The 15,041-nt window shown below is 47.0% G+C and overlaps 1 protein-coding gene across 1 annotated transcript in view; it reads right to left on the reverse strand.

Moving 5' to 3' along the window:
- The window catches only part of LOC115324315 (complement factor B), a 145,355-nt gene that overhangs the window by 34,060 nt on the left and 96,254 nt on the right, over nt 1-15,041 (reverse strand). Inside the window, exon 14 of the mRNA XM_040206040.2 lies at nt 5,769-5,920. Coding sequence (XP_040061974.1) covers nt 5,769-5,920 — 152 coding nt within the window. The remainder of the gene's footprint in view (nt 1-5,768; nt 5,921-15,041) is intronic.

A 15,041-nucleotide genomic window follows, 5' to 3' on the forward strand; every position in this document is an offset into this window, starting at 1 on the left:
AATGTCCTCGCCTACTTTGAACGGCTGCATCAGTTTAGACATTTTGAAACTCTCGACCTTCCTTTGACTTGACCCCTCTGAGCTAGCCCGCCCGCTGTCGAGCTGCCGCTGCTCCAACTCGAGTCTCCGAAGCTCGAGTTCCTTTTCTTTCAAGTCAAGTTCCCTCCTTCGGTCATGGTTTCTCTTCTCTACTTCTTCCCAGCTCTCAATGATCTCCTCATTTTCTAGATCTAAAGCCCGAATCTTAGCAATGAGTTGTTGTTTTTTTATGGTTCTTACTACTTCTAATCGCAGTTCCTCTGATAGCTGAATCAGTTCCGGTTTCTTCAATTTCGCCCACTCCATGTCTATCGTGAATGCCACCCACGCTCGGAATATCCCTCTACTGAGAAGTACTCTAATGTCATGCTTCTTCAGTAGCCACTTAGGTACCCAAATGTCACCGATAAATTCCTAGCTATAAGGAACGACACTTGGCGAACCTCCGAACGAAAATGAACACCCACCCACCTCCGATGTCCGACGCATGTGACCCGATCTCCACCGCTGCCTACCAGTTGTTGGGACCGAGCGTTTGACCCTGGTTGGTGGTGTGTCGACTCATGCCAGGCACGGGAGCGGGAGTGGGGCAGGAGACTGGGAGCCGATCAGCGGTAACGAACTGTACAGTATGTACAGATTTAATTACATCCTATGTACAGGTTAGGCGGCTGATCGTCAGCAGCGTTCATCTCGGTTGCGAGTTCCAGCAAAAAAAAAAAAAAAAAACACCACGCTCTTGCGCGCGCTCTTGCACCAGACCGTTTTCTTTTTCGTTGTCTTGCTACCCCCAGGTAGCTCGAGGCTGTAGGAGCGTCCTTTGTCCGGGACGTTCAAAACTACGCCAGATGAGTAGACTTCCCGGCGCTGCCAGTTCTGTCGGGGCAGCCGAGGCAGTTCCTTTCTTTCATGCCTCGGGAAAACGAGGGCGCCAGGTGTGACCGGTTCATCTCGCCGATCGCCGATACTTGGTGATGAAGCCGGACGCCCGCAGGGATACAACACCGCGTCATGTATGGGAAGGGCTCATCGCCTTGGCCAATTCAATCAGCAACGGTGTCGCCCAATTATTGTTAAAACGGCTTCTTAGAAAGACAAAGAGGCGGTGCTTTCAAATGCCTATAAATTCAAGGGCACCAACTTCTCAGTAAGTGAAGATTCTATCCCTTCGGTGCGTCTAGCTCGGCGTAAACTACTCCAGTTTGCGAGGACAGGGGGACGGCCTTTTAAACTGCGGTTTGACAAGTTCTCACTGGAAACAAATGCTATGTCTATGTACCTGCCTCTGACTCTGTTTTTGAATTGAACCCCCGGGAGCCGGAGCGCACTTTGTTTGCACATAATACCGGAGCTTCGATCCAGCTCTCGTTCAACTACTCTACCACACTTTAATTTGCATCCACATAATGCCTCTAATCCCAATCAAACTCCGCAATAACTTGCAGCGAGGGGTGGAAGCTGTGATGTTATCACTTTTACTAATATTATTCCTGTTATTTTTACTAACATTAGAAGCGTCATGAACAAGAACGATGACTTATCTTCCATTATTGATTCTTCTAATGCTGACGTTTTTGTTCTTTGTGAGACCTGGTTATCAGGCAAGATACGTAACAGCGAGATATTAAATTGTCAGAAATATGTATATATATATCTATATATATATACCGTCATGACAGGGCTGAAAGAAGCGGTGGCGGCGTATTGATTGCGGTATCGGAAAACACACCGTCATTTCATATCAACGTGGTACCTGAATTGGAGCTAGTGTGGGTTGGTCTCAGCTTAAAAAAACAAAAATACATTTTAGGCGCGTGTTATCGCCCTCCCCCTATAAGTGACAATTTTGTTTCTAAACTTCACGATGCAATCAACACAGTCATTTTTCGCTTTCCAAATGCTCCAGTCATTCTTTTGGGCGATTTTATCCTTCTATAGTTTGGTCAGATGTTTCTACTCATTTTAGTTCTTTCTCGTCTGAATGCAAGGAATTCGTGAACTTGTGTATTGATTTTAATCTCTCACAAATGGTCACCCAACTTACGCGTATTGCTGCTTCGACCTCTTCTGTTTTAGACCTCATCTTAACAACATCGCCTGAGCTCATCTCTTCGTCAACTCATTTGCCAGGTCTTAGTGATCATTCCTTATTGCATTTCTCCTTAGATCTACCTACATGCTTTAGGTCAAAAGAAATTAAGCAAATGTCTGATTATGCACGAGCTGATTTTGATTTCATTAATAGGAACCTTTGCCTTTTTCTTGATTCTTACCCGGATTGTTTTGATGATCGCTCATTTGAGAATAACTGGTGTTTACTTAAAAAACAAGTTGCGTACCTCATGAAAGCGCACGCGCCCCCCCCCCCCCCCCCCCCCGCTTCGCTTAATTTCGTCCTCTCCTAAATCGCCTTGGTATAACGTGTTTTTAACAAGGCTAGCAAAGAAGAAAAAAAGGATATTTCGTGCTCCAAAGCTATCACACAACGAACTGCGATGATCGGCGTATCGTACTGCAGCTGGTATGTATAGAGAAGCACTCCTAGATGCAAAATCCCATCATTTTAATAATACATTACCCTCCTTGTTGTTAAACACCCCGCGTCAATATTGGAAGGTTATTAATCCCTCTTTCTCTTTCGAGCTTTTTCAGTCACGCACCATTCACTTAGCTGTGTCTAGAGATGTGTGTTTGTTCTATGCCCCTCTGTTCTCCTTCTCTTAGGTTTATTATTGTTATGTATTTTGGGGCGTATAAATATATTGATAAATTATATTCGATCACTGATCAATCTGAATTCTCGATCTGCGGTAAGCTCGTGTTTATATTCCTATTTAGTATCTTTTTAAACAGATATGCACGGGAAATTTTAACTCATTCTTTATAAGAACTTCTTATAACTACACAAGAAGTTATCAAATTTGATCTTTAAAAGTATTTGTTTGTTTATTTGTTATTTGTTTATTTGATGCGTGCTTGATTGTTTTTATACTCTCAGGTCCTGAAGACATTACAGAGAGGAGTGGATGTGAAATATGAAATCGTTGGCGTGTTTCCTGACATAGGTGGCTTCGGAGGTTGGTGGTTTCAGTCGTTTGATGTTTTCGGGATAAAGGAGTCAAAGTATATGTTCGTACTACACGCTAGCGTTCCCACCTTAACCTGATAATCGGTGTGAGATGACTCGTATGGTGCGCGAATAAAGGATTTATCTTTGAAAATCAGGGTAGAATTAGAAAGTTTATGAAAGAGACATATACGAAGGTGTCTGCGGGGTAAGGCCAGGTCAGGGAAGTCCAGGGTTGATTTCATTGATGAATCACTAGCAGTATGATAATATTTGAATAGAACAAAACGGGCGGAGCGGCTTTGAATTACATGCCCAAGATCCCAAATGGAACATGCGTACTTAAGTTTAGGTCGAAGTAGAACTCTTATTGTAGTTTAACAGGGGAAATAGTAAAAACAAAGTGGCGGCGTAGAAATCCCAGCATACGATTATAATTATAAAATACGTAGTTTATGTGCATGTTCCAAGAAACGTTACATGTTGTGTGAATACCAAGCTACTTGTATAAAACCAAAGATGTTAACAACATATCATTGAAAACGTGTGCGACAGGGTTAGTTTTTTTAGCAGTCTCGAGACACCCACACTTTCGGATTTAGTAATTAACGTAAAGTTTCATTCGCCAGTCAACGCAACAGCGTGAAATCAGGTTAAAATCAGACTGCAGCGTGGCATTGTCACGTGGATTGCAAATAACACGATCTACGACACAGTCATCCACAAACAGTCTAACAGGGGGAGTAATTCGTTTAGAGAGGTCATTAACGAAAATTAGAAAAATAAAGGTTCCATAACAGACCCCTGTGCTACCCGAGAAGCTACATAAAAAAAATCCTCTAGATCGTAATCGGTTAAACAAAAAGCATTGATCCAATCGAAGGTGCTAGGATCGGTCTAAATATAGCTCAATTTAAAAGTCGCTCGTTCGGTTTCCCTGATCGGGCGTGTGTTACCAGACAAGGAGAAGTGTGTCGAAACCTGCGTAAACTGTTCTCAACCACTTCACCGTGACCATTACTTTTTCGGAGGACCTTCGGGGTTCTAAATGGGGCTCTGATTGGGATGAGAAATGCGACAACTCATTCAAACTTCAAAACGAATTCAGCGAATAAACCTAGGCTTACACGCTTTAGAAGAAATATGATTAACGTTAGAGGTAGTACACAATGTTGAACACCACTGTGAGCTGACTGCTATAGTTTGTCTCACCTTGCCATAGACTATTGATATCCAAGCATGCTAAACGCGCGAGCTAGTTGCTTTGAATGAAGCCTCGGCGACTGAACGAGCGTTCCTGCAGCCAGTGCTCCAGTGTAGACAGCCAAGGCTACCCACTCGCGCTTGCACAGCCTTCGCAGCTAGTCTATGTTAAGCTCAGACGAAGTATAATCGCAACGCTATGGATTTTGGCACAATATACTCCGTTCACCCTTGAGCTGAGACTGCAGCTAATGCCACAAGCACGAGATCTCGCGGTCGCTGCTTTGAACCGTTCTTCCGCAGAACGAGCACTCGCGCTAGAAGTACATGCATCAAAGCCAGGAGCGCCGGCGAGCCCCCGCTTGTAGCTTTGGCTGCACTAGCGGTACTCTTCAGCTGTGGGGACAGCAAACGTAAATTTCCTGTTTCTTTCTGATCAAAGAAATTGAAGATGACGATTCGAAGGCCGCTCCTCTTTCGACGAGCAGTGGTCAGAGCGAAGCACTCGTGCCCAGACCGTGCTGGCGATGTTCAATTTATTTGTTTGGTGTGTTAGTAAACACCGAGCTATGGGAACAACTAGCTCAGTAAAGTGCCCCCTGTAATTTTATCTCCTGCCCAATAATAAACTTCTTGAAATGGCCGTTAAATAGACCGAATATGTGAGAAGTGCGCGCTGGACCCGCTTAATGAAGTCACTGTGAAAGCGTTTTTGTGATACAATATTATTGACATCTATTTCATTTTCTCACAAAGTCGGCTATCGCACGAACTATTGATGAAGGTCAATAGGCAAAGAGTTAATATAATAATCTGGCACTCGGCACTGCGATCAATTGTGATGTGTAGCAGCATGCCAAGATCATAGTGAGGTGGGACTCTGCTTGTAAAATGTATGGCGCGATCAACACAGAGGCGATGCGACTTCAATAAAAAGAAATTTCCGCGATGTGCTACCGCGGGTACTTTGACCAGGTAAATATAGGCCTTTTATGTGATTTATGAGCTTATACATTGCCCGCTGTGGACTTTGTATACTGTGCGTTTTCTTGGCATGTGTGTAACGGTCTTTCGCTACACTCGAGCGTGACGCTTTTCGCATTAAATCCATTTCTTAAACCCATTTTGTGTTAAAAGTAACGTGTTTTAAAATTGCACAAAATTGATCGTCTTAAAAGTGAATATAATAAGAACAAACAACACTGTTGTTATTGCTAGACCATAAAGATTTTTCCCCTTGTCAAGTATTTAAAGATAAACTATGATGATCACATCAAGTAGAACCAGCACGGTGGCCATGTCAACGAGAAGTTTAAACCACTAACAGCTCACATTTACTATACAAGACGATGTGTCCAGGCCCCATTCAATTTTAAAGGACAATTGTAAAGTAGACACGGGAAGGCGGTATAACAGTGCATTGATTGCAACACAAACAATAAAATTATTAAAAAATAACCTCTTCGTCGGCGGCTGCTCGCATCTCGACCATCCAGGGCCAGGAGTCAACGGCCTGTTCACCTCCGTAGATGCGGGCCTGAGGGCTATCATCTGGGATCTCCAGTCCTGTCTCGGCCGTGTGCTTGCTGCTCCGGCCACACACCGAATAGTCTGGTAAGGAAACGTTAAGAAAACGCTTCAGTCGTAACCGCGTCCGTTCACATGAAATCGCTCGGCAACGAATGTTGACGTCGACAGTTCTAAACAGAAGCGTGGATTAAAAAAATCGCAAAGTTAGTAAACTAGAAAATACGTGGCATATTTTTGTCTTCATTTTTGAATATTCTACGAAGCAATTATCATTAAAATATCACTCTTGAGTGCGTGCACTGCTATAAATATTCATTGTGAAATGCATACAGATATGCGCCAATAATAAATGCTGCGGTAGTAGCATTTCTTTTTTTCTCTTTCAGGTTTTAGTGCCTAGTTTGTAGATATCATCGCACTCAAATGCATCTCATCAGTTGCGTGTAACAGAGGCAAAAGCACAGGCGCGAAGGCCTGACTTTCATATTTGCTTTTTTTTCACGAGCACTCGCGAAAAGAAAGCACATCTGAAAGCCACGTGCCCGCGCCAATGCCTTTGGCTTTGCTGCACACAACTCCTCAGATAGAATACAGTCCTTCGTACGCGATTTAAATTATATGCAGTTCATTTTCTACTAGAACTACTATATCTTTATGTAATGGGACCTGGAAGTTAAGTAATCATTTCTTAATTGCAACACTATTATTATTGACTGTGGTGGATATCACGGTAACTATATGACCTGATTAATCATCCAATTAATTATCCAAAAAACTGTTGTTATCTTTTCAAATATTTATTTTTGGTGGAAGGTGTACGCAATAATTGAGCAAAGTGAACCCTACGAGAATGGAACTATCTCATGCGGAGTTTGTCAATAAACGGCATTATTACGGACGAATGCTGAAAAAATATTGCAGAAATTTCATTATCTTAAAGAAAACGAAGATTGATGAAGAAAACAAACAGAAAACGTGAGTTTAAATACCCCACGCGGAGGCGCAGCTCATCGTCAGAATAGCTCATATCACGTGTGCGATTTCCGGAAAAGAACTTATGCATTGAGCACTTGAGTTTAAAAAAATTGAAGTCTTCAGATAGCGAAACTAAGGCCGTGTTCCAAAATTTACTTGATCTTACTCTAGGGTAAGGGTTTTGTACCCTTGGCGTTCTCAAACCTACCCGCGTCCAGCGTTTTTCAATCTGTGCTATCACGTGACACGATCCGCCGGAGTAACTCGGATCCATTTGGGTAAGATTTGGAACACAGCCTAAAAGAACATGAGCACAGGAAATCGCACCCCGGCCAAACATCAATGCACGCTGCAGGAGCGGCTGGGAGCTAAACGCTGGAGCACATGTCAGAAAAAGTGAACCGAAACTAGAAGGGTTATTAGAGCTAATTTATTTTAAAGAACGAACAAGGCGGGAGCAGTTGTGTAACAAAACCCTGACTACGGCGAGCAAGTTGACCAGAACACGTATTTTCGCCAGTGCTGGACGGAATACTCGAAAAAAGTATTTAAGTTAAGTTACAAATTCATAAAGTATTTAAAATACTACTCAAGTTACTTTCACTGTAAAATATCTTGAGTAGAGTACAGACACTTAGAAATCTATTTCAATTACTTTTGAAGATACTTCCGCATCACGTGTCGACGTCAGTGACACTGGTGGCCACATTTGTATCGACGTCAGTGACATACAGTTACGCAAATCTAGTTTATCAGAATGGCTTATTAGCACGCAACTGCACAAAACGACACATAAAAAAAAATAAAAAACATCGTGGGTTTATTATATGCAGTCCAACTATAAGGAGCTGCAAGATATCACTTGCACATTTTACAAAACATTTCTGAGACAAAAAAAAGGTCGCTTCAGCTATAGTGACACCGCTGATGTTAAACGCATCGTTTAACTACGATCCATATTACCTATATGGGGAGTTCACTATAAGGTAACTTGAGATACGGAAATGAGTGAATGGATAACAAAGAGAGCCTACATAACCACGACACTGGTCGCACCTTCTTGAAGTACGTTGCTTTGAGAAAAGCATTCAACATTGGGGGACGCTTCGTTAGCATTTTGAGAGGTCACCCTGCTCTTAGTTCGCTTTCTGTCCTGTTCTCTGCTTATTAATGTTTGCTTACAGACAATATCTGCGAGAATAATGACTGCCAAACGGAAAACAAAAACAAAAACAAAAAACCCACAGCGTTCTGCTGTAGCGGGGTTAAATGTACAACAAGCAAAAAAAAAAAAGTGTATTTTTTTCTGTTTACTTGTTATTTTCTTTTGTTCTTATTTTCTTGGCACTGAAGTTTTCATTGTTGTCGTGAGTCGTTTCCCGTTCTGCGTTGCGCCTCACTGTGGCAATCGTTACTTTTGCAAAACCACCCCTTTTGTTTGAGCATTATTTTGGCGGAAACTCTAGGAAACAAAAGGAGCCTTTAGAAAGGCAAGGGGGAAACCTTCCATGTACGAACTTTGGGGAGAAATATGAGTCACAATCGAAACAAAAGCGATGTTTTCACGAGCTCAATCTAAGTCACCGTAGTTTATCGGAGCATCCCCAGCATTCCTGGACACTAGAGTTCCTGTTTAGGCTCCCTAGGGGAGCCAGAGTTGCGCGTTCATCTCCGTAGCGCCGTCTTTCCTGCACGGCATGTTGATCCCGCTCGTCAAGTGACTGAATTCGGCGAATAGCGGCGCCGCGCGTTCGAGGCGCGCGGCGCGCTCAGAAGCAGGGGAACGTACGCCGGGGCGCGTGCAACGTCTACTTTCCTGCACGGCACTTGATCCGGCTCCTCACGTGATCGGATCTCGGCGAATAGCGGCGCGGCGGCACGTGGAAAGCAGACGCGCAACTCTGGCTCCCGTAGGGAGTCTATACAGAAACTCTACTGGACACGGTCTCCTTGCGCCCTCTCTTGGCTATTCTAAGCAAAACGCAGTAAAATGATAATTTCAGCCGAAATTCTGCAGAAATCCTTAAGTTTCCCGGGATATTTATAGAAGGCACTAATACACTCTCATTTAATAGCTACTTGAACCTCAGGATTGTATACTTTTTATTCCTGGGCCCGATATAATATTGTTGCATTGGGTCCTATGGGTCACTTTGACAACATTTTAAAGTTCTTCTCACTGAAATGAAGAGTCGTAAAGTTCCCGAGGAATATAATAGCTGCCTACTGATAGCGCACACCGCAGTTAAAGTTTCGGTAGTTTAATTAATACTTTTTATTCCTCGAGACTTTCTAATTCGGCCCGCATTTTGACCCTGTAAAGTTAGCGCTCCGCCGTGCACCAAGAAGCTTGCGACCAAGCTATCTTTACATAGGCTTATCGAAAAGTGATCCGTACAATGCGTTTGTGACAGCATATTGACTAATAATGTGGCGGTTATAATAGGACTATATAATAATTAGATGTTCACAATCAAAATTTGTGTCCAGGATTTCAAATATAAGCAATTGTTATCTAGGGACAGAAACACTTGCATTGTATATATTTTGCTTTGAATTTGCCTGTGTGTGTAAAGTTTTAGCTCGGTTACAGACACAAACTGAAGAAATTCTTTCAGTCGTGTATAACTATAAATATAACTAGAACGGCGCGCCGCTGGAAGTTCGATTGTGTCTTTTTATCCTGTCTTATTATATTTATACATATATACGCGTATAAATAAAGAACGCAACGACGACGACGTTGAGAGGATGACACACTGGGCGACGGCGGTGCCTCAATCTGAGCCCTGGTTCCTCGGAAGCGGCAGCTTCTACTTTGACTGGGCTACCTCCTTGGAGCTAGATGCTTCGACCCCAGTGGACCCCAGTGAGCAACAGCGCCATCATGTTCCAGGGGGCTCCTTCATGCACCGATCGAACGGCGTGCCAAATCCCCATGGCTCGCTGCTGACCCGCCCAACCCGCCTCCACAACATCTGGACCTCTGCGAATCGGACTGCTATCCTCCCCAATACCAAACAATCCAAGTCGTAGTCATCATGCATGTATATACTCATCACATTATCATGTTCACTAGACGCGGCACCGCGGACCTGCGTGTCGTGTAGTGGAACACGACACGCAGGGTCCGAGAGCCGGTGACGAAGAAGAAGCAGCTCGCCCCCGGCGGCTTTATTTATAAGTTATAACCAACTTAACGAACACGTGGCGCCCTCTAGGTTAGTGGCGCTACTGTACATCTCTCCTTCTAACAAAGACCGAAGATACCAATTACGCCTAAAACCTAAAACCATCAACTCTTCCCAACACCACAACAACACCACAACGTTGGAAAGAGTACATCTCCTCTCGTAACACAGACCGTAGTTGTAGGTTCAGTCTTTTGGGGCGGACTATCGCCCGACCATATCGAGACCTCTGAACTACTTCAGACTCAGGATCCAAGGGTCTCTGACAGACGACATCAGGGGTTGCTGGACGGCTGAGAGTCCGCTGCTGCAGACCAAGAGGTCCATAAGCAAGTGATTCGTCTGACTCCCGTAGATCAGGAGGTTCTGGAACAGGCGCCACTGGAGGCTTGTACGGCACCAGATGCTTCCGGTTCCGCTGCAGAACTCCTCGGGGTGTCTCCACCACGTAAGAACGAGGTCGCTGTGCTTCGCTCAGAACCTTGGCACCGCACTGGACGTCCGTGACCCAGACATCCCCGCCTGTAGCGAGCGGACGCAGTTCCTTCGCCGCATGTCGACGATTGAAGTCGGTGGCCTGCCGACGCTTGTCTGCCTTGTCCTTGTTGAGAAAGACCTCCGTCGATGGCCACTCGGGTCTCAGCTTCTCCGACGGCTTCGGTAAGCTGGTCCGCAGCCGTCGTCCCATCAACAGCTGTGCGGGGCTGAACCCAGACGGCCGGGGGTGTCTCTGAAGACCAGTAACGCCAGAAAACGGTCGTCGTTCTTGGAGAAGAGGCCCTTGATCGTCCGGACCGCGCGCTCAACTTCCCCGTTGGACTGAGGATAGCGCGGGCTGCTCGTCACGTGCTTGAAGCCATAGTCACGTGCGAAGTCTGCAAACTCCTGAGCCGCAAACTTCGGGCCATTGTCGCTTCGGATGAGCTCTGAAATGCCAAAGCGTGCCACTACACTTTTCACCGCCTCGACCACTGATGAGCACGTTGTGCTTCTTAGTGTGATCACTTCAGGGTATCGTGAAAAGTAGTCAATAATCAGTAGGAAGTCCTGGCCGTTAAATTGAAACAAGTCAATTCCCAGCTGCTGCCAGGGCAGCTCGGGCGAAGGTGATGGCAAGAGAGGCTCTGCACGTTGGATTCGTGTAGTCGCACACTGCTCGCAGTTATCCACCATAGACTTGATCTGCTTGCTGATTCGTGGCCACCATACAGAGTCACGTGCTCGAGCACGGCAGCGGTTCACACTTTGGTGACCCTCGTGGATGATCAGGAGGACCTCGTCTTGAAGCGACGACGGGATGACTAGGCGACTCCCTTTCAGGAGCAGCCCATCGCACACTGTAAACTCGCCACGGTGCTTCCAGTACTTCAGAAGGTTGACTCCCACCTTGGGTTTTACGGGCCAACCATGGTTGCAGTGCTTCATGAGCGCCATGCACTCACCGTCTCTAGCCTGCTCCTGGCGGAGCCTGCCGAGTCCAACGGGCGACGTGTCTTGGATCCCATGAACCACATTCTCCACGAAGAGTTCCATTGTGCCGACCACCGCTGACGCTTGTCCCAACGGTGCCCTGGATAGGGTATCGGCTGTCGCCAACAGCTTGCCAGGAACGTGGAGTATCTTAAACTGGTACCTCATTAACTTGAGGCGGAGGCGTTGAATCCTTGGCGGGAGGACATCCACATCCATGCTGCCAAACAAAGACTTCAGGGGAAGGTGATCCGTCTCTACCAAGAATTGCAAGCCTCGGACGTACTCATCAAAACGTTGAACCGCCCAAGTGACCGCCAAGGCCTCCTTTTCGGTCTGGCTGTACCGTTGCTCAGTGGGGTCAAGGAACGAGACGCGAAAGCCACTGCTCTTCGCTCTCCTGAGCACTGGTCCTGCAGGAGCACAGCACCAAGTCCGAACGAGCTGGCGTCAGCTGACACAATAGTAGCCAGCGCCGGATGGTACCTTGCCATGCAGACCTCTGAAGACAGCACTTCTTCAGCTTCAGGAAGGCAGACTGCTGATCGAGTCCCCAGGTCCAGGCGCTATTCTTGCCCAGCAAAGCTCGAAGAGGTGCAGTCGTGTCCGACAAGTGTGGCAAGAACCTGCCCACGTGATTCACCATTCCCAGAAGTCTCCGGACGCCTCCAACGTCGACGGCTGGTTCCATCTGTTGAACCGCTTCACACTTCTTGAGGTCCGGTGAAATCCCATGCTCGTTCACGACGACACCAAGGAAGTCGACGCTTGTCACGCCGAACTTGCACTTCGACTTGTTGAGGGTCAGTCCTGCCTTGCGCAGGCGCTGCAACACCTCCTTTAGGCGTTGGTCATGCTCAGGACGATTTCGACCAAAAACCAAGATGTCATCAATCATATTGACCACGCCTGCCTGACCTTCCAAAATGTGAGTCATCACACGCTGGAAATACTCCGGCGCCGATGTGATGCCAAAAGGCAGACGGCGGAAGCAATAACGCCCAAAGGGTGTTATAAAAGTTGTCAATTCCTGGCAACTTTCTGTCAGCTTGCCTTGATGAAAGCTCGACGTAGCATCACGCTTCGAGAAGATCTTTCCGTCGCCGAGAAGGCCCAAGACTTGGTCAACCGTAGGGAGAATGTGGCGCTCCCCGAGGACCACTTTGTTTAGCTTGGTAACGTCCACACATAGCCGGTAGCCCCCCCGACGACTTTGGGACCACAACAAGTCCAGTGCACCACGGTTTTGGGTTGAGGACCCGCCGGATGACCCCGTCCTTCTCCACTTTATCCAGTTCTGCTTTGACGGTGTCTTGAAGTGGAATCGGAATTCTCCTTGAGACCGCCAACGAGAATGGAACCGCGTCAGGTTGTAGCCTGATGGTATATTCACCGTGAAGCTCCCCGAGGCCTTGAAACAGCTCGGCTGGGACGTTTACCCCGTTTTGGCACAGAGGAACTTCCGGGATATGGTTCACAAACTTCACGACTCCAAGGGCTTGAATCGCAGGAAACCCCAAAAGAGGCACAGTCTGAAAACGGACGACGTAAAGCCTCTGTGTCACGCATTTGTCCTTCCATGACGAGTTGGCCATGAACGTTCCTAGAACTTCCAGCGGGTGCCCACCAGGGCCTGTCAGCTCGCCTTCCGGACGCTGAAGATGTGCTGGGATGCCCGAAAACGTACTTGGAATGACGGACACCTCAGCACCACCGTCCACCTTGAAGCTCAGCGCAAGTCCGTTGGCCTTGACCTCGACGAACTTGCTTCTGGGGCGGGTCGCCGTGCTGACAGCACCAAGTTCAATTGATGCCAACTTGCCTTTCTTTGAGCGGCAAACGGCTGCAAAATGCCACTTCTTGTGGCACAGGTTGCATGAAGCCTTGCTCGCGGGACATTCCGTGCGCGGATGAGGAGACCGTCCACAGTAGACGCAGAGAGAGGGACTTGACCCGCATCGATGTTCAGCGCAGTGGTCCCCGATGATACCGCTGACTCTCGGAGTTTTCGTTCTGTTTCAGAATCTTCATGCTGACGCACCAGAACTAGAGCTTCCTCGACCGTCAACCTTGAGTGTCGGCAGAGTCGGTCTGATAACTTAGTATCGAGCAGCCCGACAACAAAGCGGTCCCTTATCAGACGGTCCTCGACTTCCGGTGGGCGGTAGTTACAACGCTTCGCCATGTTGCAAAGTGCCGTGTAAAAAGCATCCGCTGACTCACCGGACTGCTGCGTAGGTCTGTGGAAACGCGCGCTTTCGTACAGTTCGTTCACAGGGTGCACGAAGTAGCTGTCGCACTTTTCCTTGACCTTGGCGTAGTCTCCGAGCTCGTCCTCGCCAAGCCCGAGTGACGTCAAGACGATGCGGGCTTGAGATCCCGTGCAGTACAGCAACGTCCGAGTGCGCACTTCATCCTTTGCCGTGTAGAGCCCCGAAGCAAAAGAATAGTCTTCGAACCGCGGGATCCACTGCGGCCATTGACCTACATTCTTGAAATCGAACGGCTGCGGCGGCTGTACGACGAAGCTGCTGGCTGCGGTCATTGTAGGTTTCTGCTCCTCACTGGCCATTCCGTAGTGCAACCGTCGGCGTCGAAAGGATCGAGACTGCCGCAGTCGGCTGGAAGGCGCAAGATGGAGCGGGCCGCCACTTCTGACACCATGTAGTGGAACACGACACGCAGGGTCCGAGAGCCGGTGACGAAGAAGAAGCAGCTCGCTCCCGGCGGCTTTATTTATAACCAACTTAACAAACACGTGGCGCCCTCAAGGTTAGTGGCGCTACTGTACGCATGGTACGGGCTGCTGCCTTTCCGCGGTGCCGCGGCTCTCCAGAGCCAAATAAATAAAGACTAAAACTTAGGACTAAAGAAAAAATGCTTTGCTGACCAACAGCCGGTAGCGCCTTAAAAGAGAGAACAATAGTGTTTCCTCGTCTAGTGGATACAAATTACAAAACTACACCATAAAAGTGGCGCACATCACTGAAATGACATACGCAGTACAGAAAATAACAGATTCTCTTGAACGTAAAACGGCAAAATACACATAATTGGGAAGATTTTTTTGTTTCTAAAAGCCAAATTCAGAAACCTAAACTAAACTAATGTTTGCTAAAACTTGGGGCATATCGTGTGCATCGTATCAAAAAAGTGTCAAACGAAAACACCACGCATCAGATTTGACGTTGTTTCACACCTCGAGACACTGGCTGGCTCTGGCGCACCTACCGCCGGCGTAACATAGCGCGTAGTCGTGAAATGTCTGCGACTGATGATGATGATAGCTTATTTAACAAAAAAAAAAAAGAAGACTCGGCGCGGACCTCCTTTTCGGCGCTGTAGGCGTTCTGTCTAATGCAAATGAGCGGAGTGGAATGCAATCCCCCGGGTAAAGTATTTGGCCAGACGCAAATGGTGAATAGGGTGGGAGGCCGGCGAGATGCACAGGAGAGGAGGTTCAGATAGCGGTCGCGCGCTTTCAATTCTCCGTTTATCTTGCTCTAGGGTGCCTACATGTCTGTATGTCTGAGGGTGAAGACATCCATTGTTGCCCTGAATGTGCC

This window comes from Ixodes scapularis, unplaced genomic scaffold (genome assembly GCF_016920785.2).
Source record: "Ixodes scapularis isolate PalLabHiFi unplaced genomic scaffold, ASM1692078v2 PGA_scaffold3__209_contigs__length_174095766, whole genome shotgun sequence".
In the NCBI taxonomy this organism is placed as follows: domain Eukaryota; kingdom Metazoa; phylum Arthropoda; class Arachnida; order Ixodida; family Ixodidae; genus Ixodes; species Ixodes scapularis.